This window comes from Pogona vitticeps, chromosome 5 (assembly GCF_051106095.1).
Source record: "Pogona vitticeps strain Pit_001003342236 chromosome 5, PviZW2.1, whole genome shotgun sequence".
NCBI lineage: Eukaryota > Metazoa > Chordata > Lepidosauria > Squamata > Agamidae > Pogona > Pogona vitticeps.
The window spans coordinates 181,728,144-181,754,613 of record NC_135787.1 but is presented as its reverse complement, the minus strand read 5'-3'; the positions used below and the strand labels follow the sequence as shown (position 1 = coordinate 181,754,613).

The 26,470-nt window shown below is 43.8% G+C and overlaps 1 protein-coding gene across 1 annotated transcript in view; it reads left to right on the top strand.

The window, feature by feature from the left end:
* The window catches only part of RERG (RAS like estrogen regulated growth inhibitor), a 122,807-nt gene that overhangs the window by 85,906 nt on the left and 10,431 nt on the right, over nucleotides 1-26,470 (top strand). Inside the window, exon 3 of the mRNA XM_020811385.3 lies at nucleotides 16,831-16,887. Coding sequence (XP_020667044.1) covers nucleotides 16,831-16,887 — 57 coding nt within the window. The remainder of the gene's footprint in view (nucleotides 1-16,830; nucleotides 16,888-26,470) is intronic.

Here is a 26,470-nt window from a genome sequence, read left to right as displayed (position 1 = left end):
ATAGGGAAGCCCAAGCTGGTAGAGAGTGAAACCACACCTCCTGCTACTCGGAAAGCTTCCTAAGGTCAGAATACAACCCAAGTGCTAAGAGCGTAGCCTCGCTCTTTCCTGGTTTGTCTCTTTTTCCCCTGAACAAATGCCAGTGTTGTGGGGTTCCACAGGAAGTGCGAAGTGACTCATAAAAAGAAAACAGAAAAGGCAAGCCATTGAAGAGAGGTTGTTAGAAAGGTCTGTCATGTCTGATGGCTCCTGATGGCTGTGGTGCTTGAAGGGAGAGTATGTTGAGGGGGAAAAGATGTGCAACAGCCCTTTTCCATTTCCATGCTGCCAGGGAAACTCCTTAAATACGCATGTGTTGATTCAATACAGCCGCCTTTCGCATAGGGTGGTATTGATGTACTTCACATTGTGGCTGGTTACCAAAGATGGTCAAATATGTATTCTTGAACACTTTCACGGCCGGGATCTAATGGTTGTTGTGGGTTTTTCAGGCTCTTTGGCGGTGTTCTGAAGGTTGTTCTTCCTGACGTTTCACCAGTCTATGTGGCCAGCAGTCTCTGTGGCCGGCATCTTCAGAGAACTGGAGTAGGAACTCTGTCCATGCTCTGTTGCTGTTTGTTGGATAGTTGAGTATTTATAGCTGTGGGAACAGCTTTTGTCTTGTTTCAGGAGATAGAGTGATCAGCGTGTTTTTTGTTGTGATAAGGAGGGGGAGATTATCTGTTATTGTGATTGATGGGTGTCGTTAGCTGATCTTTTTTGTGCAATGATCCCTGGCCCTTGTGGCTGGGTAGAGTTCATTGACCTTTTTACAGGCTGTATTTTTCAATATTGGGAGCCAGGCCATGTTTAGTTTTAGGCCTTCTTACTTTTTGTTGAAATTCTGTTGATGTTTATGGATTTCAATGGCTTCCCTGTGCAGTCTAACATAGTGGTTGCTGGTGTTGTCCAGTACTTCAGTATTTTGAAATAGAATTTCATGTCCAGCTTTTAGGGCATGTTCAGCTACTGCTGATTTTTTCCGGTTGTTTTAGTCTGCAGTCTCTCTCATGTTCTTTGATTCTGGTGTGAATGCTTCGTTTTGTGGTTCTAATATATACCTGTCCACAACTGCAAGGTATCCAGTATACTCCTGCAGTGGTGAGAGGGTCTCTTTTGTCCTTTGCTGACCGTAACATTTGTTATATTTTTGTGGTGGGTCTGAATACTGTTTGTAGGTTGTTTTTTCAAAAGTTTCTCCATGCAGGGATAATTCACTTCTTTGGAGAACAAGACCGAGAACTGGCCAGACTGGCTATAGGATTCAGGCCACTGTGGCATTCAAAAAAGAGTAATCCCATCTTTGCTTACACTTAGGACTGTTGTAGGCTTGGAATTCTCTGCTAGAGAGTTTTACTGAACACCCCTGAACTATAGCGCCAAAGGTCTCTAGTGAAGAATTTGTACTACTTCACCAAATTACAAATCCAGGAATTCTGTTGGGTGAAGCCATGACATCTACAGTAATATCAGCCTGCAATATCTCTCTGTCCTGTAGATATGGTCGATCACAATTTTATTACATTTCCCTGAATCTTATCCATCCTCTTATTTCTTTACATATTTTCCAGACTTTACATATTTGCATGTGTTTTCCCTCATGTCTGCATTTGTGTACACTTCAACTGAAACACATTTGTGCACATTTTTCGATTGTGCTCATTGTAACTGGTCATATTTTTTGAAATATAGATGTGTTCTTGTACCTGTCTTATTTCTCCTTGGTACACTGACAGCCTCACAAATGTGCTTGTTTCAGAACAAGTTGCATTTTGCTTCACAACCATTTTGCTTCTTGGATGGTGTAAAAAGGATATGTTTTATCAAGGATTTTGACTTGAACAAGAATCTCTCTTTTTTGTGTGTGAGATACTTGCCATGTTTTTAATGCCTTCAGAAGCAAATGATAAATGCAAAATAGCCTCATAAACCCCAAATGTATGCTTCTGTCTCATAGCCTCGCTAATAATACAATTTGTTCGCCGCTATTAACATGACATAACTCAGCTGCTACATTCCTGAGCAGTCAGTCTTGCAGGAGAAGAGTTAGTTTTGAACACAATGAACACTCTCGCTCACATCAAATGTAACATCTAGGTCTATTAAACAAAAAATGTGGTTGAACACTGCAGACAGTAAATCAGGATGTGTTCACTCGGCAAGCAAAGCATGCTTACATATGCAGCAGGAGGCTGTTTTATGCATGCATTTGCTGGATCACGCAAAGGCATGGCTCTCAGCCTAAAATGTCAAACGCAGATTTTGAATGTCCAACAATCCCTGCAAAGTTTTAGAACTGGGCTTAGAATCCTGGAGTAGTATCACTGTGAAGAGCAATCACATACATTTTACAGTATTTATTCAGAAAGAAATGCATTCCATCTGGGTGAGAACAGGATTGCACCAGTTCAAAGTAGAGAGGTAAATAATTTTTTAAAAAATTCTTATTCTCAGCAGTTTTATAAAACTTGCCATGCTGAAACTTTTTGCTGAGATGTCCCCCAGCATCTGTGAGATTTCCTGACTCCATGCAAGAACAAGGTGGGGTTTTGTTCACGCCTCCTTTTGTTGTGGACCTGTTTGTGCAAGAAATGGACACATCCAGCACATCTTAATACCCTTTCCAGAGAACCCTGTGGAGAAAGGTTGACATTTATAACAGAAATTGTAATTCTTCTGCACAGATTAATTTCTCTTAGCTGGGGGAAGGACTATGGAAGATCTAAGAATTTTTCCTTGGTTTGTCACACAGACGGTCTAAGAAGGTAACATATAGATGGGAAATGTCTGGAGTTTTGGATGATGATGTCAAATGGTTATGATGGCTGTGGGATTCAGGAAATCACAGCCTAAAAGCCAAAACATTTTGATTTCTCTGTCACCTCTTTAGACTCTTAGAACACTCTTTGTGTGGTTATGGGAGTTGTACTCCAAACACCAAACATTTCCCATCTCTGGGATAATGTAGGAGAATACTGAACACTGTGATGAGTTAAAGAGCACAAAACTGTAAAACAACAACAACAACAATAATAACAAATCACACACACGCACGTACACAGGTAAGTTGCTATGGAATGCTGTAAAATCAGAAGAGTCTGTGTTGGGTAGAAGAATCATATGTTGTAAAGCTCCCTGGGCTTGCTCCTGGAGTTGGCTTGTGAGCAGCTGAGCTCATTTGCCCACCTTAACACAGTAGAGGTTTGCTGACTCCAAGAAGCTCCCCCAGGATCTTATGTGGCAGCTGATCTCACTGACATGACAGACACATTTTCCTAGTCATTTTTCTCACCTATGGAAGCTTTTGGAACTGTGAATAAGCCAAAGGCAACAGAGAGTACATTCAAACTTGGTGAAAACAATAGAGCCTTAAGTTAAGGAGTGAGTGGACCTAGAAGTGGGGCCTTTGGGCAGTATTGTGAGTAACAGGAACAGGGAGGGAATAGTGCCTGGGGAATTATGGGAGTTGTAGTAGAAGCTCTGCTTAAGGCTTGCAGCTACTAAAAGAGAGAAGAAAGAGAAGATGCATACTTAAAATAATAATAATACTAAGTAGGACAAGCTCAGTATTTCCCAAAATCTCCGAAGTTTTAGGCAGAGATACCAAGAATTAAATCTAGGATCTTCTACGCACAGGACATTTGCTGTACCATAAATCTGTGGCTGGTCCTTTAGCAGGGCTATAACTATGGCTCTGGAATTAGGGCTTTGCCCCACTGCACCAGGTTAATAATAACAATCATCATCATCACCACCACTTTAGAATTGCAGAGCTGAAAGGGACCTTATCACCAAGCCCGGTCCTTGTCAGAGAATTCAGTTCCCAATGTCTGGCTCCCCAGTGAAATGCCTAAACCACTGAGCTATCCAGCACCACAATCTTGAGGTAAATCGCTTGTTGAATGTTAGGAACAACAATACCAACTCACCCCTACTCACTTTTCCATTTTTGTTTGTTTTTGAAAGCATAAACTTTTTTTCCCCAGAGTGATCACCATGTTCCCCCTCTCCTTTTTCCTGATAGGGGCTTACGTCAGTGCATGCAGATGAAGCGGGTAGAAGACAATGTTGATTGCTCCCCCAGTGCCAAAATGGTCCTCCTATTAAGTGGACCCTAACACTGAGAGTTAAGCTTGTTCGTATCTGAACAGGTCACACCTTTGGTCACCCTGCCCTTGTGACAAGACGCTGAGAGAAGAAACAAATTGTGCAATTGTTCGCCCGCTTCTGCCACTCAGTACATAAAAGCAAGATGCTTTCTATTAGGCCTTGGGAGGTGGTTGCCCTCGGCTTGCTTTGTTTCGCTCCACCAGTTCTTCCCCCATCAGGCTCTCTGTGTTGCAACTCTTCTGCTTTCTGCGGTTTGCAAGGCGATGTTGATCTTTGGAAAGGGCAAGCAATTAACCAGCCTTGCCACCCACCCACGTTGCTGGCTAAGCAGAGCTGAGGAAAGGCAGAAGCAGGACCTTGATGCTCTGCTGACATATACTATTAACAAGAAAGGGGCTGATGGCTGCAGGCAATATCCTTGGCCTGCGATGTCTCTGCCTTTCTTCTTAATAAAAATAATAATCACATGCCGTGAAGTCAATTTTGACTTAGCGTGACCCTTTTCAGTGTTTCCCAGATAGAGAATACTCAGAAGTGATTTACCAGCCTGATGTACTAGGACTGTGCCCCTTACCCAAGGCCACACAGGTTGGCTCTATTCACAGGAGGCACAGCAGGGAATCAAACTTCCAGCCACTGGCTCTGCTGCCAGGTATCTAAACCATTGAGCTATCCAGTCAGTTGAATAATAGTTGTCTGCCCTCAAGTCGATTCTGACTCATGGCAATCCCTTTCTAGGGGTTTTCTAGGTAGAGAATACACAGAAGTGGTTTGCCATTTCCTCCTTCTGGGGCTGTCCTGGGACTGTGAAGTTTGCTTATACAGTATCTTAAGGAGTTGTGATAGTGAAGAACAGAGACTCAATCATAGCTAGAGATGGGCATGAACCTCAGTTTGGAGGCTGTGGTGGTTTGTTTGCTCAGCACCACAGGCGCTGCGTGTTCCCTTCCCTCCCTCCTGGCTGGATTCTCCACTCACCGCTGGAACACACTCTCCTCCTCCTCCTCCTCTTTGACTGTTCAGCCAGTCCTTGGCAGGAGCACCAGCTTCCTTGCCCTGTCACCTTGGCTGGATCGCCCACTCAGACAGAGAGGCAGGACAGGCAAGCCCATGAAGAGGAGAGGAGTGTGTTCCAGCTGGTGAGTGGGGCACTGGTTGAGGAGACAGGAAAAAGGGGACATGTGGCATCAGAGGTGCCACACATACCAACCAGCACGAACCTCCGAACCAAGGTTCATGCCCATCTCTAAACAAGTCAAGGCACTCTGAGCGTGGTGGTTTTATGATGTAGAAGGGTAGCTTTGTGTAATTGCACAGGTTATGCTGAAGCACATTACATTTCTTATGTGTCATCTAATTGTGAGTGGGCGGATGGTCTCAGAACATGGCAGGCTGCATTATTAAGTGAGGCTAAGCAGGTCTGTTCACTTGTGTGATGCTTGGAGGGACAGGCGGCTTAGTACAAATTATTTTCTTGGTAACCATTTCCCTGCAATTTATTGTCAATTTGAGAAGGGTTTTTAGCAAACTATTCATCTCCCTTCTACATAGACACTGTCTCACGTAGCAGATTGGGGCAGCAGCACCATTGCTGGTTATTTCAAGTCTCCTAGCCAGTCCTATATCCTAGAGAGGCAAAGTGTGTTTGCCATATAATGAATGTATTCTGCATCAACAGCTTCCCCTGATGCCATAGCCTGGAATAATTTTCAGTCGGCTATGGATCCTGCTGCGTTACTTGTGTATATTGTAGCTGTCAGCGGGGGGAGGACGTTAGAGCAGGTTTCTTGTACAAGGTACTTTTTATATGAATGTTCTGAACACACAGCCTCATTTGCAGATTGCATGTTCACATGCCAAAGTCCTAACAGGTTTCTGAGTGGAGACTTAAAAGGACTAAAATGGCTAAATTAAGTCAGCTAAAAAGCTGGACTGAGGCTGCTGTGCTTTGGACATGTGAGAAGACAAGACTCACCAGAAAAGGCAATAATTCTAGGAAAAAACGAGAGGCAGCAGGAAAAGAGGAATGCCTAACATGAGAAGGATTGAGTCAATGAAAGAAGGCACAGCCAGTCATGTTTAAGACCTGAGCAGGGCAGGCAATGACAAGACCTTTTAGAAATCCTAAATTCATGGGGTCATGATAAGTTGTGAATCACTTGATGCACATTATAATAATAATGGGACTTAGGATGGGGTGGACAACATGCAACCCATGGGCTCATGTGACCCTGTGGGGTGTAATGTGGCCCCCCAGGACCCACACCCTAGACATTATGTAGCCTTTCGTTTTTCACTCAAAAATTCACTGAGCTCTTGGGGGAGTAGGAGGTGCATTTCCCATTTGTAAGACCCCGGACAGCCCATAGCACATCCTCCAAATTTTAATTTTTTAATGCACTTTTTTCTTTGCAGTCACTAGAAGGAGCAGAGGGCTCTGCCAGTTTTTTAAAAATCCCTGCTAAGAAAGCATGTGTACCTTTCTGAATTAGTGAATTAAATGTTTTGTGGAGAATATCATTTGAGGGTGGAAATGCTAATTGTGTATTTTACTGATGTTTAATTCAAATTAATTTTAATCCCTTTTTCTGCAGATGCAACGTTAGAAGTTACGCCCTTTACATAACTATTAGATCTGTATTTTTGAAACAATATTAAATGTGCAAATTGGTTTCTTTGGCCAAGCCCTTCCTTCCTTAGCCATGCTCTTTTGGAGGAGGGGCAGCAAGTGAGTTGCAGCCCAATCTGAAAATTGGCTCTCAGCACCACTGAGACCACCACCCACCCCTCACTTAGGGGTGGGATTTACATGATCCTCAAGTCCCCACCATTTAGCCCCCACACACACACACATTTAAAGATCACACCTGGTCAGATTCTGAACCGGTTTCCCGTCAAGTCCATTTTTGCAACCTGATGACCTAAAAGTATCATTCATTCATTCATTCATTCATTCATTCATTCATTCATTCATTCATTCATTCATTCATTCATTCATTCATATTATTTCTACCCTCCAACCACCACCACCACCCTTGCTTGCCTTGCCTCTGTGATGTCACAAGAAACCACCCTTTCACTCTCAAGGTTTCACCCTGAACTCTCAAGGAATAGATCACCTGGTAACTCTCTAAACGTTTCAATGATTGGCTAAGCTTGTATGCCTTTCTAGCCAATCTGCAACTCAAAAGACATTTCAGTGAGACTTCCCACCTTGAGAATGTTGATGATTCCAAAACTGGGGGCAGGAATGAAGAATTGACACGCCCTTGAATATTTAAGAATTTTTTTTTATCCACACAATCCCCAATTTTCAACTGAATAGCACCATTTATGCAATTCCATAAAAGTAGAACTGTTAGTGGTTTATGGAGCAGCTACAGAGTTTGGAAGATTCTGGGATGTGCAGTGGAAAAATGAATTTGCCGAGCCCTGTCTGTTTCTAACATCATTCTGGCTACCAAGTGAAAAAGATCTGGCATCTCCCCAGTTCTTTTTTTTTAAAGACACTTCCGTGGGAGTAATCCAAGAGCTATGATTTAATAGGGCTGTGTTTCTTTGTGTGACAGCAAAAGATGTTTACTGCGATAATGGTTATTTTACAGGCAGCTGAGTTTTGGATGCTAGGTGATAAACAGTAGGATATAACAGCTGTCTTCCTTATAAACACGAATAAACATAGAGAGATGAGAAATTCAGGCAAAATGTGGATCATCTCGTAAGGAACAGAAAAAACATGATTTTACAAAATGTACTGGTATATAATAATAATAATAATTGTGTGCTGTTAAGTCAATTCCAACTGATGGCGACTCTTTTCCAGGGTTTTCTGGATGGAGGATACACAGAAATGATTTATCTTTCCCATATCAGTACTGAATACATCTCCCCACACATAGGGAGTGGAGACGGGCATGAACTGAATTGCAAACTGGAAAAAAAAAACCCAACACAAATCAGATTCATGATTTGGTTCATTCAAGCTGTTTTGCCAAAACAAAATGCTGAACTTCGTTCTCTTCAGAGCTTCGTTTTAGTTTCGCAAAATGGATGCCCCTGCCCTCTGACCCTTGACCCCACCGTCCTGTCACCTCCCTACCCAGTCCTCCCACCGCCCCCCCACCACTGCCTCTGCCGTCTTCAGAAACAGCAGCCCAGCTTCCCTTCCGAGAGCCAGGCCTGCTGTCTCTGCCTATGTGCCGGCTAAGCAACGGATAGGCTGGTGGCTGCACAGAACAAAGCAGGCCGGGCTCCTGGAAGGGAAGCTGAGAGGCATTCACATGTGCAAAGAGAGCTGGCTGGTCTCCCGGATGGGAACCCAGGCTGCTGTCTTTGAAGGAGGTGGTGGAGGAGGACGAAGAGGAGTTGGAGGTAGAAGAGAGGAAAGGGCAGGATTCGAGAGGGGGGCCACAGGGGAAGTGGGAAGGGTGGGTGGCAGAGGGGGTTGGAAATGTTTGGTTCCCCTCCCCGCCCCCAGGCACGAACTGGAAAAACGAACAGTGAACCAGGCCATTTTTCCAGGGTTCAGGGGTGGTTTGTTGTTTGTGGATAGCCACGAACCAAAAACCAGCCCGATCTGTTGTTTTCCCAGTTCTAGGGAGACATTTCTGTATTGTTTTTCTTTTATTTCTGTTCTTCCCATTTTCCTCTTCTTTTATTGCTGAGCCATTTGTTGCCCCTTATTAAAAGAAACTTAGTATTAAGCCGGCTGGGAAGGATGGAGAATGTAATCCATCTCATCTCAAGGAAAGGCTGCTTTGCATAATCACTCCCATTGTTCTGACATCTTATAGATGTCAAGCACAGAGCCGGCATACCTCCCTGCAATGGATGGGATTGGTTTGCCATCAGAAAGATCTGGAATGAACACACACAAAAATGAAGAGATGGGAAAGTGACGAAAAGGTGGGGTTTTTTTTCCCCCTCACGTTAACCGCATGGCTAAGATTTAACTTGGAAAGAAACACCCACTTACGGATCTACACTAGAGATGGGGACAAATCGGCAAAAGGGTGGTTCATCTTGGTTTGTGGGAGAATTCCTGGCTTACTTTGCAATGGACCAAGGAGCAGAGGGGAGGGCTATGGGGGCACACTTTGGGAATCCTTAGCCCCAGACCCTTGCAGCCTAATGGCTGTTTCACATTGCTATTTTGCTATTTTGTAATTTTGAAAAATACAACATATTTTATCATGTGAATGCTGAGCAGGAAAATGAGCATTCCGCATCAAAATTATTCCATAAGATACTCCAGAAAGCCACATGGACAATGCATGCTTATGTAACTTCCATGCAGCTGTCTAAGAGCTGTGGAAGTGTAAGAGGAAATGACCAAACCTTGTAACTAGACACAGCTGGTCGCAAAATCTTTGTAGAGACATTTTCTGTACATAGTGGAGAGAGAGAGGGGGGAGACTGAACGTGCCAAGTGTCCCATTTAGACATCAGTCGAAGTGAAAGGTCACGATATGTAAGCCATAACAAAATCAGATTTTGGTCCTTAATTTCCTTTTTCTTCCTCATTTTGAGTCTTATCTTCATGTAGATCAAGTGTTCCGGAGGGAGGAACATGGTTGTGGAAATAGAATTTTAACATTAAAAGTGTTTACCTAAAACTCTGCCAAACCCCTGATTCACTCAATGGAACAGATGCTCTCTCAGGATTTAACAGCTCATCCTGTGGATGGACAGTTTATTCCAGCAGGAAAGGCATTATTGTCAAGAGTTTCTTGGTTTTGCATTTTGATTCCAGCCCAAAGTAGAAAGCAAGGATATGCATAAGAACCACACACCCATGGACCTTTGCCAATCTTCAAGAAAGATTTGAGTCAGGAAACCTTTATTTTCTGTTTTAATTACTTCATGTACACATGTAGAACCTTTCATATGACCTCTCTTGTACTGCGTTTAGGTTGTGTGTAGTTAAAGTTACATTTTAAGAAAATAGAGCATAATGCTTCCAAAATTTGATGCATCTAAATGTAGGTCTTGGAGTTCTGAATATTGAGTGCATGTATGTGCTGTCAAGTCACACCCTACTTGTAGCAACCCTAATAGAGCATTCAAGATAAGGGCTTGATCACACTGAAAGAAAAACCCTCTTTTGTACCAGGTTCTATTTGTTTGAATTGTGGTGCTGGAGGAGACTCTTGAGAGTCCCCTGGACTACAAAGAGAACAAACCTATCCATTTTGAAGGAAATCAACCCTGAGTGCTCACTGGAAGGACAGATCCTGAAGCTGAGGCTCCAATACTTTGGCCATCTCATGAGAAGAGAAGACTCCCTGGAAAAGACCCTGTTGTTGAGAAAGTGTGAAGGCCAGAGGAGAAGGGGACGACAGAGGACGAGATGGTTGGACGGTGTCATTGAAGCGACCAATATGAATTTGACCCAACTTCAGGAGGCAGTGGAAGACAGGAGGGCCTGGTGTGCTCTGGTCCGTGGGGTCACGAAGAGTCGGACACGACTTAATGACTAAACAACAAAAGTATTTATTTTGCCTTGGATGTGGAATCAATTCACTGGAATTGATTCCACTTGTCTGTATGCCCCTGTCACTTTACAGTGCTGTTCCAGATAGCAGAATTTTTTTAAAAAAAAAAACCTGAAGTACCAAGTTTGACCCTACCTAATCATCCCCTGCCAGCAGAATTGCTCACACCCCACCCTGAACGCCCGTCCAAATGCCCACCCAGCCACTCAGTCACCCCTTGCCAGTCACATTGCCCCCATCACCAACCCGATCTCCCTTCCCTTCTGTAGCCTGATCATCCACCCCTTCACCAGCCTGGTGTCTTTCACTCATCAGAGATACAAAGCACAACTCAAGTCTGTTTTATGCACATCTATTCAGGAGTATGCTCCAGTCTGGGATGCAAATCAGAAGTGACTTCACTGCAACAGCTTGGAATAGTAACAATTATCTATAGTTGTGGTAATAGCCATATATAGCTACAGTACTGTACTAGTAGATCTATAAATGTTCTTCCCAAGCCACCCCTTATTTCAGAGGAAAGAGCCTAGAGATGTGGGCAGCCCCAATATGAGGTCAGCCATGTTTCGCAGTGATAGAAAACTCTGCCAAGTAGCGGCTGTTCATTTTAGGCTTGATTTCCACTTGATTGAAGGTCTTCCCATTGTACATGCCAGCCACAACGCCCACCATCTTGTCCTGCAGGTGGATCTTGACCGCTTTGGGCTTCTCCATGTCATTTCCTGGCCAGGTGGAGGCGCTTGAGGAGGAGTGCTGGAGGTCCCAGTTCAGCCACCTTGTAGATACTTGTAAATATTCTTCTAGTATAATCTGAGTGATACACAGGGCAGAGCAAACCAAAGGAATGATAAATGAACACAATTCATCCTTTCAAACCCATAAACAGGCCACAGCTGCGTAGCTGGTGTCAGCCGTCCACTTGAGAAGAAGAGACTATTGAATTTGCAACCTTACATGTTGTCAGTGGTTCAAGTGACAGAGAGGGACTTTTTTGTGCTGGGGTGGCTGTCCAGCACTAACCCATCATTGCCTCCCACCTGTGAATTCAAAGAGAGTCCCACTACTTGGCTGTTTTCCCCCTCTTATCCCTTGGCTGGTGTTAATTATTTGCTGTTGGTCAATTCAGTTTAATTGCTAAGTATGCGTGCAGAAAAGAAAGCAGTATACCCAAGGTGTCAATGTCAAGGGACTGTGAGTAAAGAAATGTTTGTATTTTTTTCTCCTACAAATGTCCAAAGTGAGTTATTGTGACTTTAAGCAACAGTTAATGAGAAAGGGGTGGACTCTGGGGGACTTGCAGCAATTCTACTCTGTGGGTCTCTGTACTTCTATTGTGTAGCAAAAAGGAATTTTACAATTCGAAACTTTTCAACAGAGACCTGCAGCAGAAGTTAAACCCACTAGTAAAGAATTATTGCTTGGCAACATCTCCCGTTATGCATGACCATAGGTGAATCGTCTGCGTTTTTAATTGAAATGTCAGAATATGGCATGAATCATGATTTGAGCAAGGACCCTGCCCGGTGGATGTGGCTCTCTAAATTGTTATTACCAGAGGTGCCCGTAGATGGCCATGCAACTGTCAGAATTAATTTACAAGCACTTCTTGCACCTTGTGCACCTGCTGTGCCATGCCAGTAAACAACTAAGAAATGATCTGTAATGACCAAAGTCTGTAAACCTTGGTATGGTCACAGAAGCCTGCAGAATAGGCTGTCAGGGTCATTTACAAAGAGTTTGTGTGCAAAACAGTAGCAAACATTTCACCTGTGGCAGGAATTTAGGCAGGCCACTGTTCTTTCAACACCTGCTTCCTATTTTTATTTTAGCAGCTGCAGCAAATGTACTTTGCAGGACTTTTTTTAGCATTCCTAGGACTTTTTAACTGGGACGTGGTGGTGCTTCGGGTTAAACTGCCTCTGTGCTGCAGGATCAAAAGACCAGCAGTTGTAAGATCGAATCCACGCGACGGAGGGAGCTCCCGTCGCTTGTCCCAGCTCCTGCCAACTTAGCAGTTCAAAAGCATGTAAATGCGAGTAGATAAATAATTACTACCTTGGTGGGAAGGTAACAGCATTCCGTGTATAGTTGTGCTGGCCACGTGACCACGGAAACTGTCTTAGAACAAACACAGGCTCTACATCTTGGAAATGGGGATGAGCACCACGCCGTAGAGTCAAACATGACTGGACTAAATGTTAAGCGGAACCTTTACCTAGGACTATTTAAATTCAGGTCATTTAAGCACTCTAGAAAAGGAGTGGAGAGATGATCTACTGGCATATCTCTAGGTTGACATGTCAACAAGGGTTTTTCACAGAGTTTGAGAAAGTTGCTTATTTAAACTACAAGCTCCATAATCCCCCAGGCGTTTCCAAGGGGGTGGTGGTGGAAATGGCCATTGAAAAAAACCTAATTTCACCTGCACAAAGTGATTCTTACTCTGTGTGGCCTATTGAGACAAAGTTGTGGTGCAGTGGTTAAACTGCAGTACTGCATCTAAAATTCTGCTCTTGACCTGGCTTCAATCCCAGGTAGCTGGCCCGAGGTTCGCTCAGCCTTCCATCCTTCCAAGGTCAGTAAATTGAGTATCCAGCTTCCTGGGGGGGAGGGGACAATGTTTAGCCTACATAATTAAATTGTAAATTGCCCAGAGCGTGCTTTAAGGACTATAGGGCAGTATATAAGCAGCACATTTTGCTTTGATTTGCTTTTAAGAAATCTTTGAAACTTCAGATATTTGGGACCATGTCCTTTGATCTCTTAGCATTGAGCATGTTGGGAGTGGATGACAGGAGTTGAAGTCTAAATTGGAAGCTGACTACATAAGCTGTTTAGCCCACAGTTTGTAGAGCTGCAGGGATAGGCTGCTTCACTCTTAAGGATGGCATTCAGAGAATATCTTTGCTAGAGTGCACCAGTCTGGCCCAAGAGAATTCCTACCCACACCTTTCTGGTCCTTGTCAAGGGGCTTCAATTTTTCTAGTGCGGATAGAATCACTCTTATTGGATTGATACCAGTGCATGTAGTGCTGGAACCATTCCAAAGCAAGCCTTCCAGTTTGAATTTGCCAGCATTGTGAAGTGGATTAATATGTGAGCCACCTCAGGATATTGGCAAATTAATCATTTCCCCTCCTTGGCAGGGGACAAGGGAAGTGAAAAAATTATTTTTGATTGTATGTAGACTATTGATGACACATTACACCATATTCTAAAAATATATATTTTGCCTCATGTCAAAGGGCCAATCAAGAAGCCTCGCACCGTTGAATCCACAGCAGTGGCTTGAACTGCAGGTAGTTTCTTAAAACATCTCACCCCTTTAAGAAAGCCACAGAATTTTTTTTTTAAAAAAATTATAACTGGTGCAACATATCAGCGATAGTATACTATCCAAAAAATATGTTTTCACTTCCCCTGTCATGTGCTGAGCAGGGGAAGTAATTATTTGCCCATACCCTGAAGTGGCTTACTTATGAAGCCTCTTCACGATAATGTTAGGAACTGTTTCCTTGTGAGTGGTCAATTCCAAAGCAGCCCATGCTAGCTTGCTTCTTGCTGCTAGTGTAGCCGCACCATTAGATTACCAGAAGAGGAGGAGGAAAAGCAAGAAGAAGAATTGGGATCAGGGACTGAGTAATGATTAGGAGAAGTGATATGTCCGGAGAGGTCTATGAACTGAGTTATGATGGTGCTAATTCCAAGTCTAGGCATGTGCCCAGAATGAGCCTGGCTCCCTTACTCTTGATGAATGCCCATCCACTATAGCCCTTGTTTAGCACCTGACAACATCTTTTCATTGGGAGTTTGGACTGGGTACTGTTGTTAGCATCAAGACTGTAGTACAGTAAAACAAACCTAGATCCTAATGCCGAGTTGGGTAATCCCTTGTATTAGGGTTACTAATAGGGATGCAAAGGCAGCCCAAATCTTCCAGCTTTTCCAGACCTCTTCATCCGATATGATGGCAGAGAATTGGGTGTGGGGGTGTGGAGAAAACCCAAAGAATTAAAACTCTGGCCTGACCATTTTGGCCATTACTGCTCCAAGATGTAGAGCGCGTGTTCAGTGAAGAGAAAAGAATGTTAAAGTATCACAGTAGCTTGCCAGAATGCCCAGCTGATGGTGTTTCTCCGTTCCTCCCCCAGCAGTGAGGCGGCTGGCTAAGCTCAGGCTTCCTACTTGGGCAGATTCTGCTACAAACCTGAAACCTGTCTACCACAAATCTGCAGGATTATATAAATACTAACTGTGGTTATTATGTTCCGTTGTGTTCCCTTGCCTTCAGAGCTGAGCCCAACCCTGCACAAAGGGGTCTTTTGTGGAGAACCTTTGGCCCACCAGATGTCTGAGGAGCTTCCACCATCTCTTAGCGGGGACAGTGGGAGTTAGAAGTCCAAAAATATGGGATGGGCTTACATTCTCAACCCCTGTGCTGGGGCTTGTAGAGCAGAGACTGGGTGAAAGGCGATGTGGCAGCATCTAACTTTGAAACACCTTGTCCTTGTCTTATGCACCTTGCCAGACTACATCTCCTGAAGGGGCAACGGCAAGGAGAAAAATATAGGAAATATATAGGGGGGAAAATATTTTTTCAGACTATGTCCCCTCCCCAATCCCTTCTGTCTGTGGAGTTCTGGGGGGATGTAATGCAAAAATAAATAATTAAATCTCAGATCTGGGAAAGGAATTATGTCTGTGTTGCTTTGAGGTATTTGCAGGAACAGTATGAAGTACGTGCAGTAATCTAATAAAATATTGTAGAACTCTTAAAATTAATAAGTCTTTCTCAACCAAATGGCCTAACTTCAATTTTCCTCCACAAATCTGAATGTTAATTCTCCTATATTTGATGTTTACATTTCCAGGACTGAATGTGGTTGGGTTTAAACTTTGTTGTTGATTATGTGTGTCATGGTTGTGGTTTTGCACAATCAAGATGCAACAAGTTGGATTTGCATCTCTTAAAACTATGTCTGGACTTCCCATTTTGTGCAACACGTTCATTAGACTTGAGTCACGAAAGGGAAACGGTCACAAGACAGCTTTGCTCCATGCTCCATCTAGAGGTGTGCTTTTGGACTACCGCTCCCACAAATGTGCACATAGCATCCATCCACGAAACCGGGGTTCCTCCATGCCATTCACACTTATTCATATGTGTGAGTAGCTGAAGGCCAGAATCCTATTGAGGAAAACTGTACCTGTAGAGGCAATCATACGAGTCGTTTTCCCCTTTTGTTTGTCACCCATCATGTAGCTGGACTGCCATTGTTTGGTCTACTGATGAATGTGGGAGTGTGTGACAGATGACCTGATAGCCAAATAGCATCCCTTGGATAATTTCCCCTAAGTGACTGCACAGGGTGATAAGATTCTATTCTAATTTCTTGCAAAATGGGCAAGGACTTAAGAGCTTTTAAAATTCTGTTGCATGTACAGTAGGACTTCCGTATCTGCAGGGGATTGGTTCCAAGCCCCCTTGTGGATACTAAAAACTGCAGATAATAGTGAACACTATACATAACATAGGAAATTTTTAAAAATCCAGAAAAAAACTAATTTTTAAGCATGTATTACCAAAACTGGCCACTAGGTGGCCATGGAATACATAGAATGGTCTCTGGCTCCTTCTTGTGGCCAGTTCTGGTAACGACACCATGAAAATATTATTTTTAGGTTTTTTTTCTTTAAATAATTTTAATATTTTCAAATTGCAGACAACGATCCCATAGATTTGGGGGGGGGGTCTAGTACATATTAAGTAAACTAAAGCTGGGGAATGTATGTATTTGCAATTTCCATCCATTTCAACTGGACTTGCCATTGGTGTGGATAATGGCAGCTATAGTTCAAAAAGTTCTGGATGATTGCAAATGCCTGGGGTGTCATTAGAAGAGGCAATTCCTTAAATGCTCAACATATCTGACTGTCATCACATTGGCTTTTCATACCTCCCATAAGGTGCACATTAGCATACTTAAATTTGTTACTGATCATCAGGTGGTAAGAGGGGCATCATTGGCAAGTATGATTGTTCAGTCCCAAAGGTTGCTAGCAAAACGTTTCCAAATACTAATGGGTTTGGCTTTTACTGATACACTGCCTGTAGCAGAGAGTCTTATTTCCAGCCAATACACTAATTTGTCTGACGTGAACTTTTTTTTTTGCTTCTTTCCCATAGCTCTCGTTGTGCGTTTTCTGACCAAGCGATTCATATGGGAGTATGATCCTACTCTTGGTGAGTTGTTTTCTCTAGATTTTCATCACAGAATGCTAGAGGTCATGCATTTTATAGCACGTGACTGTGTCAGCAGTGCCATAGCATACATGGGGCATGCAAAGTCCCCAGGTTCAGTCCCAGTTCAAAGGAACCTACAGTCCTCCAGAGATGGTTGGGCTGTAGCTTCTATGATCCTTCGTCATTGGCAGCATTAACTAAGGCTGATGAGAGCTGTTATCTTGCAGCAGCTGAAAGGCTGCAAGTAACCTGGACCTTGTAATCACAGGAAAGAGCTGTGCTAGAGCTCTTAAACATCTATGCCGGATAAAATAGAGAAAGTTGAGCTGAAGGGACCAAAGGCCCATTTTCAGTGTAGTACAGCTTTGGTGGTATTTGAGTCCAAATTCTCAGCATGCCTATTTGGTTACATAAACTAATATGAATCCTTGAACAACAGGGCGAGATTCTTCAAGAGCAGCTGATCCGGGTTCAGATTTTTTAAGGGTTATTGGGAAAAAAATAGGATACTAACATATTTAGCATGAAAGAGTGCTGTTCAGAGAAGGCAGATTGTCCACCGAAATCTTTGGTGCAGGATGCTGTTTGCATCTTGTTGTTTCCATTATTTGTTATGTTGCTGTTGCTTGATCACTATATTTTCAGGGCTGTGGAGATTCTGATTTCACTGGGGCCGTGAATCCACACTGTATTTTATTCAGAACTTTAAGGGTCTTATCCAAGGGTCTGAACCAATTTTGGGGATAGGGTCCAGCATCTCAAATAGTTCCTGTGAAGTTCAGACAAAGAATCGGAGTGAGTTCATTGCCCCAGCAAAATTGGAATCGCCTGAGATCATATGATAATGATGTCACAGTATGTGGTAGACAGTCAGACTTACCTTTGCAGTGAGGTCAGTACACTCAAATGACATCAGCTGTTCTCATGTGGCCCTGCTCCAAAAGCCCAGTTTCCTGGACTCTCCCAGTTCCTGTGTTGCAGCAGCTCCTGTACTTGTGTGAACACTTTTACCCCCTTTTAAAGTTAATTCCCAAAGAAGAAAACAGCGTACAAAAGGGAATCTCTGTCTCTCTTTCTGTCTTGACTCAGCTTCATTAAATTTCAAACTCTAGAGCTAGAAATATAAACGTGCAACCTTGTGGGAACTTCCTTGTTGAAATGTCAGGATAATGGAAAGTTGTGCTATGGTTCCTCTGCGTAGAAGCAGTGAGGTCTGGTGGCTCAGTCAGTGGGGTGGTGCACATTGCCGGTTTTGTTGCAAACTTGAGAGCAGCCATGCAACCTATTGAGCCCTACGACCAAAATGGGTTTAGCAGCCTGGAAACCAAGACCTATGAGGAAAGAATGAAAGAACAGGGCATATTTAGCCTTGGGAATGAAGACTGAGGAGACATATGATAGCACTTTTCAAATACTTGAAAGGTAGTCATACAGAGGAGGGGAAGGATCAGTTCTCCGTCATCCCAGGTTGCCTCAGAAATTACCTCAGGAGGTGGTGAGAGCTGCAATGTCGGAGGCATTCAAGAGAAAACTGGACATCCATCTGTCAGATTTGATTTGATTTGGATTCCTCCATTGAGTGGGGGTGGGGTGGGATCAATGGCTTCATAGGCCCCTTTCAACTCAGTTATTCCATGATTCTGTGATTCCTTTACAGTCAGACTAAAATCTGGAGCAGACTGGGCACTCCATCGACTTTGCAGTCTCCTGCCTCCACTGTTAGGAAGTCAGGCTGCAGTGCTCTGCTTATTTTGTCATCCAGGCAAAGGCTGGCCCTACCATAAAAGAAGGTGAAACTCTAAACTCAGGTAGTGGACGAGGAGAAGGTGTAGAAATGAGCCTTTAAGCAATTTATAAATAGCAAAGTGTTCATGAGCACTTGGTCCACTTCCATCTTGGCACTGCTTTACATTACCTGACTCTAAGAAAGGAGGACGTGATGTAGCTTCTTACTTTGGAGTGAAGCATCTTGAGGTAAGATGGCCCTCAAAAGGAGAGCTGTGGGAGCACCCATCATCACTAAAGCAGGCAAGATACTGACTTTGCAACTACAGTGGTGCCTCGCAAGACGGGTGCTTTGTTAACGATGAATCCGCATTACGACAAGGTTTTTGCGATCGCAAAAGCGATCGCAAAACGACATTTTGAATGGAGGAATTTTGCTGTGCAATGATCAGTTCTCTGTTTCAGGAACCGATTTTCCCTTCCCGACAATCAAAACAGCTGATCGTTGGGTTTTCAAAATGGCCGCCGGGTGCTCAAAATGGCTCCCCACTGTGTTTAGGAGCCATTTTTCGCTGCACAGGCACCCGAAAATGGCCGCCCCTATAGAGGATCTTCACTGGACGGTGAGTTCTTAGCCGATTGGAACGCATTAACCAGGTTTTAATGCGTTTCAATGGCTTTTTCATTTTTGCTTTTTCATTTTTGCTTTATGGCGTTTTCGTTCGACAGCGATTTCGCTGGAACGAATTAACATTGTAATGCGAGGCACCACTGTAGAAGCTAGTGAAATATTATCCTTCCAGCGAAGCCGTCCTTCAAAGCCACTGTGTCTTAACCATCGACTTGCAAATGAAGCACACGGTTATCCTCTGATGACCAATCACCATGCAAGCTTATTGGCAGAATGTGGAGTTGACAGACCTTGTACTTACACAGACAAACAAATGTAGGGAGCTATGTTTGTAATAATGGGCTCACTATAAAATCTGATTTCATCCTTGGTTGCAGCAGCAAAAAGTTTGACAATAAAATATTAAAACTTCAAGAGCAAAATATTAAACCTGTTTGCCACAGGTTTGCCACAGCGGAGCACAGTTCTCCTCCCTGAAGCCACATCAGTCCACTGTATAGTGCCTTAAGGAGGAGATCATGTCACTCCTTTATCCCTCAACAAGAGGCATTGTCTAGCAGAAGAAAGGAAAAGCTAGCACCTGTAACTGCTGGAGCTACGCAGAGAGGGAGAAGGAAATGATGAATGGGCACAACTGGGTCATCTGCCTCTGGTAGCAAAATGTCCCAGATGGTCCTGTCTCTTCTGGATTAGGAGAAACAAAGTGCAACAAGGTGGGAATTTTTTTGGGGGGGGAGGGAAGAATTCATGAACATGGGTTTAATTTGAATAGGTGTGTAAGTACAGCACCTCTTTTTAGAATATTTTAAATCAGCCTTGAAAAGTACAAAAGAATAATTGGGCCCATGCTGTTGACAGCCTTGGCCCTCCAATGACTTTCCAAAAACTGGCTCAGGACCCTAAAAACAGCCCCCTGCGACCCGCACCCCATTACCCTCTCCTTATGGAAGAGTGGAATCATGTGTTTGCATGGATACTTGGCTCACCCTTGCATGTATTTGTGTAGATGCATCTGTATCTGTTTCTGCAATACAGATGCTGAAGATCTCAGCTTTTGTTGACATAAAGGGTGCAGAGGCTTGGCGCAGGATTGCGCCGCTGCTTTTGTTAAACAGGCAGAGTATGTCATCCCTGTCCAAGGTTCATCACACGCGCCGTGCCTTGAGTAAAATGAAATGAAAACCTCCCTGAATGTTTTGCTGATGAGCCAAGGCAAACACATTTTAGACAAGCCTTCCCTGCCAATACACTAGCCAATATGACTTTGATCTGAACTCAACCCCCAGCAAGGGAATTTATAAAGCTGAATTTGGAATATGGTGCAACCCCCCCCCCCCAAATTTGTTGCATGTTCCCAATGGAGAGTAGTGGTGGGGGAACTTGGCTTTCTGAAATCTCCTGTCTTTTCATGATGACTCAGACTTCTCATGAAACCTAAATGATCTGCCCTTCTAGTTTGTGGTTGGCCTCAAAATAAGGAGCACTGTAGGGCATGGAGCAAAGTCAGAATTTATCCCTTGCTTTTTCTGGCAGTCTTTTTTCGACTGGAGCGTATGGCACTGAAGCTGCATATTCTTCCGACCAAGGACGATTGAACCGTTCTGTGAATGGCTGCCAAATACACTCAAACAAGCCAACATTAAAGCAAGGAGACGGTTTTCTTGCAAAAATAGCTCTTCATTTTAATGATTTTTAAATGTCATCCTCCCAACTCTTCCCCTGCTTTTTAAATGCTCCCTTTCTGTCATAGGTTTGTTATAATGGCAGCTGTAGCATGTTATTGTGAGCAACAAGATACCTGGAATGGTCAGTATTTGAGGTTTTTAAAAATATGTTTGGGCTCTTTCTGAGTCAGATGACTTAACTATTTACATTCCTGCCCCTGACCCCAAAAACAAAGCTGGGGAAATGGGGTTTTAATAGGTCTGGTTTCTCATATCATTGATGCAAATATATAAACATGAAATACGGAGTCAATCATCATGATTTGGTCAAGGATAGTTCTAAAGTAGATTGCTGTAAATCCAGAGAAGTTATTTTTTTGGACTACAGATCTCATATCTCCTCAGCCAGCTTTGAAGTAAGCTGGAGATCATTTTACTTCAAAATTTCCTTCCAAAAATAGCTGGGAAAAAATCATCTTTACACTAAAAAAAATTACTTCATCACCACTCTGCACCTTACATTTCAAATGTAACTTAATTACATCATCATCACTTAAAAAACTAACTTGTTACTGATAATATTGATTGATTGATGGATGGATGGATGGATGGATTTGATTTATACCCCGGCCATCTGGCCTATAAAGCCATTCTAAATAACTTGTAAATAGCAACTTCTAAACTTCCATGCTACTAGCAAATCACCTGTCCACCCCTGAACTAGAGCATTTGACAGAGATGTTGGAAAGTCTTTGGGATTGAGTCAGAGTCTTTGGTACCAAGTACCAAGTCCCTATTAAAAACAAGCTTTTATTTTCCCCAGGAAATGATTTGAGTTCTCATCCCTGGCATTTGACAGTGAAATCCAGTCTTCTGGGGGCTTCAGACATCTAAAGAGACAGGTTAATGTTAATATTAACATTAACAGGTTAATGTTAATATTAACATAATATTAACACCAGGGGACGTGGTGGCGCTGTGGGCTAAACCGCAGAAGCCTGTGCTTGCAGGGTCAGAAGACCAAGCAGTCGTAAGATCGAATCCACGCGACGGAGTGAGCTCCCGTCGCTTGTCCCAGCTCCTGCCAACCTAACGGTTCGAAAGCATGCAAATGCGAGTAGATTAATAGGGACCACTTCGGTGGGAAGGTAACAGCGTTCCGTGTCTAAGTCGCACTGGCCATGTGACCACGGAAGATTGTCTTCGGACAAAACGCTGGCTCTATGGCTTGGAAACAGGGATGAGCACTGCCCCCTAGAGTCGAACACGACTGGACAAAAATTGTCAAGGGGAACCTTTACCTTTTTAATGTTAATATTGCAAGGTACTGATTTAGAAAGATAAGGCAAGGCAGCTATGAGCTAGCAAATAGTTCTGCCTCAGAATGCTTCTCTGTCAGAACGCAGAGTACCTCCGACTTAATTAATTACATACATTGGTGAGGGAGGGTAAACCCTCCTGGTTCCCCTGCTACTATGATAGGTTCTTGCCCCCCCCCTCACACACACACCAATCCTGGGTGTTATTTCCAGTTCTTTCTTTTTTGATTTGTTATCAGAGCACTGCACAATTTAAAATTATGGACCTATGTGAAATATAGGTAAAATTAAGGACAAATTAAAATGTTAATTAGACTATTTTTTACCAGAACAAGGCTGTTTCTCAAGTGTTCTCTCAGCCATTTGCTAGATCTTCTTTTGTCGCCAAAAAAGGGAGAATTTTCACTGGAATTCATACAAAATTTATGATATCTCTTCCGTTGCCACTCATCCCTGCCTTTCCCTTTTTCGACATACAGTACAGAATGGGTTGCAGCCAGGGTTACAGAAATCAGGTCTGTCAACCTCCCTGAGCTGGCCCTGGTGGTTTTCTTTCTTGTGTATTAGCACAGACCCAGATGAGCGTTGCCAAAGGCTCTATAAGAAGCAAGGGAATAGAGCCAGATTCTAAAATGCATGTCAGGGAGAGAACGGAACTGGGTGAAGGTGCCTCAAACCAATAGGAAAACCACCAGTGAAGCTGATTTGCTATTTTCCTTCCTGATTTGCAGCCTCTCTTTTGCCGAAAGACAATCTCTTCCGTTGGATAGCTTTTTCTTCCCATAGGCCCAGTTTCACCACCCCCCTCCCCCTCCCACCTGTGCCATGTGGAGCTGAATAATGCAAGGAAATACAGGACAATAATACATCCAGCGAGGTGTTTTGTTGCAAACAAAGCAGAGATGAATTTCCAGGCATGCAGCCCCTGTTAACCGCCATCCTTTTCCTCCCTTCCCTCTCCCACCTCCTATTGCTCTCTCTGCTGCTAGAACACAATGGCACCTGTTGTACAGGTTAGGATCCTTTCCTCTTTTTAAAAATTTCCAGTACGTTTTGGTGCCCTTGATCCAGATTCGGTGCAGCGTAACCGGGGGAGGGGGGAGAGAGAAATTTAAACGTTCCTTTCCCTGTTTAGGTTACACGTCAGGATTTTCCACACACCCTAAGAAGAAAAGAGCGCTGTCAGTGCCTTTATGCTTTGAGATCACCGAAATTATCTGGGTGGCGTCCAGTCCATTCTCAAAAATATAAAATACAAACTCTGATTCACTGTAGCAGTGACAAACTGTTAACTCCTGCTGTTAACAATTAGCTGCACTTTTCCTGTGATTAACATGAGGCTGTGAGACATAGGGCTGGTTAGAGTCAGGATTATTGGGAGGCATTAAGATCCAGCACTACAGAGAGAGACCATTCCTGACCCCCAAACAGATACACGTGGACCTGCACCTGATGCTGTGATGCTCACCGTGGCACGCTGCCTTCCTCTGCAGCAATAAAGACTGGGCCCCTTCTGCCGGGCCTTCTCTTTTGGCCTTGCACCATCAGTCAGTGGCCCCTCCTTTTCTCCGTGTCTGATGCGCAGAGGAACAGAGCATGCCGCAGGCACCTGTTAAATCCTGTTGCTACTCATTCTCCTTTCTTGGCTTTCTGAGTCAGTAGCATCTCATTTCCAGAGATTTCAGGACCAAAGGCAGAGACCATGTGTGTGGTGTGTGTGATATGTGGGGTGTTCTTCAGGCCCTATACCATTGCTGGGGCTGGAGCAAGACTCACCACTAGTCCAAAGGGAGTTTTCCCCCTAGGCTCTGCACCATTGCTGCCACAGCTTGTGCAGCCAGAAGGCTTGTAAGTCACGACCACCTTTCCCTAAATAGCATGTTGGGACGTGGTGGCGCTGCGGTTTAAACCGCAAAAGCCTCTGTGCTGCAAGGTCAGAAGACCTGCAGTCGTAAGATCGAATCCACGCAATGGAGTGAGCCCCCGTCGCTTGTCCCAGCTCCCGCCAACCTAGCGGTTTGAATCCATGCAAAATGCAAAAATGCGAGTAGATAAATAGGTACCACCTCGATAGGAAGGTAAACGGTGTTCCGTCTCTAGCCACGCTGGCCACGTGACCACGGAGGATTGTCTGCGGACAAAACGCTAGCTCTGTGGGTTGGAAACGGAGATGAGCACCGCCCCCTAGAGTCGGACACAACTGGACAAATTATCAAGGGGAACCTTTACCTTTACCTTTTACCAACTCTTTCTCCACTCCACTTATTCTTCATTTTGTTGTGTGTCATTATTGGAAAAAGCACAACATACCTTCAAACACCAGTGGGCCCTGACCCTAACTGGAAGCAGGTAGAAATGGAGGCCCAGGCTTGAAAGCCACGCACACTTAAAAACCATACTTCCTATGGCTGCAGTGTCACTTACCTGAGATCGGTCTCACTGGCTAGGAAGCTGGGAAACATAGCAGTTCTCTGAGGTACCACCCAACACCCAGAGATCTGGCAACCTTATCTGTGCCAGAAAAAAATTACTTTTCTGCACTCCATCTATACTTGTGGAAGGGCCTTATGTTGGGAAAGCGTGGAATGCCAGATATTTTGGAGTTTGGCTGTCATCAGCCTCAGCTGGCATGGCCAGTGAGAAGAAATTACTAAGGATGTGATTTTGGGGGACTACAAATCCCATAACTCTCCATTCTGGGGAATTCTCTCTGACAGACACCTATATGTGGTTCACATGGGAGAAATACCTGAACTGGAAGGCTTTGAGGCCTAGCTAGACCTAGCTGTGTCCAAGCTTCCTGTTCCTGCCTGGTGCTACCTGGGAGCGTTCTTTCTGAACAGGAAGTTAGGAGGTGATAGGCCTAGCTAGACCTCAGAAACCTTCCATTTAAGGCCTTCTTCCCAGGTGAACCACATTCAGGTCTATCACAGTGGTTCCCCACCTTGAGTCCCCTTATGTTCTTAAACCAAAATTCCCAGAATGCTTCACCACCAGCTCTGCTGGCCAGGATTTGCGGGAGTTGTAGACCAAGAACACCTGGGGATCCAAGGTTGAGGATCTTTCAGTCTATCAGATAGAACTGCCAGAATGTTGAATTATGGGATTTTTAGTCCAAAAATAATTCCTTGGGTATTACGGGAACTTAATCCAAAGCATCCAGAAGGTTGAAGACTGCCCATTCCTATCATTATGACCAGCCCACTGGACAACATCTCATTGAGGCAGAAGTCTTCCAAGACCCACAACTGACCCTGTGTTCCTACTGTTGTGGCATAGGTCAGGGAAACATTTAGCATCACGTCACAGAGAATACGTGCAGTAACTACAGTCGGTTTGTTTTACAGTGTACTCATTAATTACATGGCACAAATCAACCCTAGGGAGAGATTCCCCCTCCTCCACATTCACCATTCAACCCCCCCCCTCCTTTCCTTCTTGCTGCTTCCTCTTTATTAGAACTTCATGTGTCTGGCAATTTGGAAGTAAATTAATTTATGAGTGGGAAGGAAAGAGTACGGCTATGCCAATATCCTGCAGCCCGTGTCGTCGCTGTTGCAAATGAAGACAAAGCTAATCTGAACTAATATCTCAAGCATGGATCTAAATATTTAAAGTGTTGAGTTTTTAATGTCTCGAAATGTTGGCTTATGGGCTGTTTGGAAAACAACGTGAGAGAAGAGGCAGCCAAATACATATCAGTCATCTGAATAACAGCAGTGGGAGAAAGTCCAAAGTTGTGTCAATGGATATCAAATGCATTACATTTGATTATCACATTAGATTTATAGTCTGTTTCTTTCCAAGGATTCATGGCTCTTACATCTTCCATGTTATTCTCAAAACAACCAGCCCTTTTTGGGGTGCCACCTCCACCCCACTTTTTGAGCCACCGGTACTGCCTCCTGCTTTCTCCCCTTTCCCCCATTGCCTCCTCCACCACCAGCACCACTCTGCTTCTCACTCACATCTTCTCACACACAAACACACCCCTCACATCTTTCTCACACACTTCTTCTCTTTCACAGCCCCTCGTCCTCTTTAAATAGGCTACAAAGAAATGAATAGGTCATTTTCCCAGATGCAATAAACTGCTTGCAGAGAGAAAAAGGGAAACACTTTTAAAAATTAGACTCAGGATGAGAGAAAATTAGGATGAAGGCTGCTTGTGGTCCAAAAGCCATAGGATGCACAGCTCTGCCTGAAATGTTCCCCAGATTTCCTAAGCTATGTAGTACTCAGCC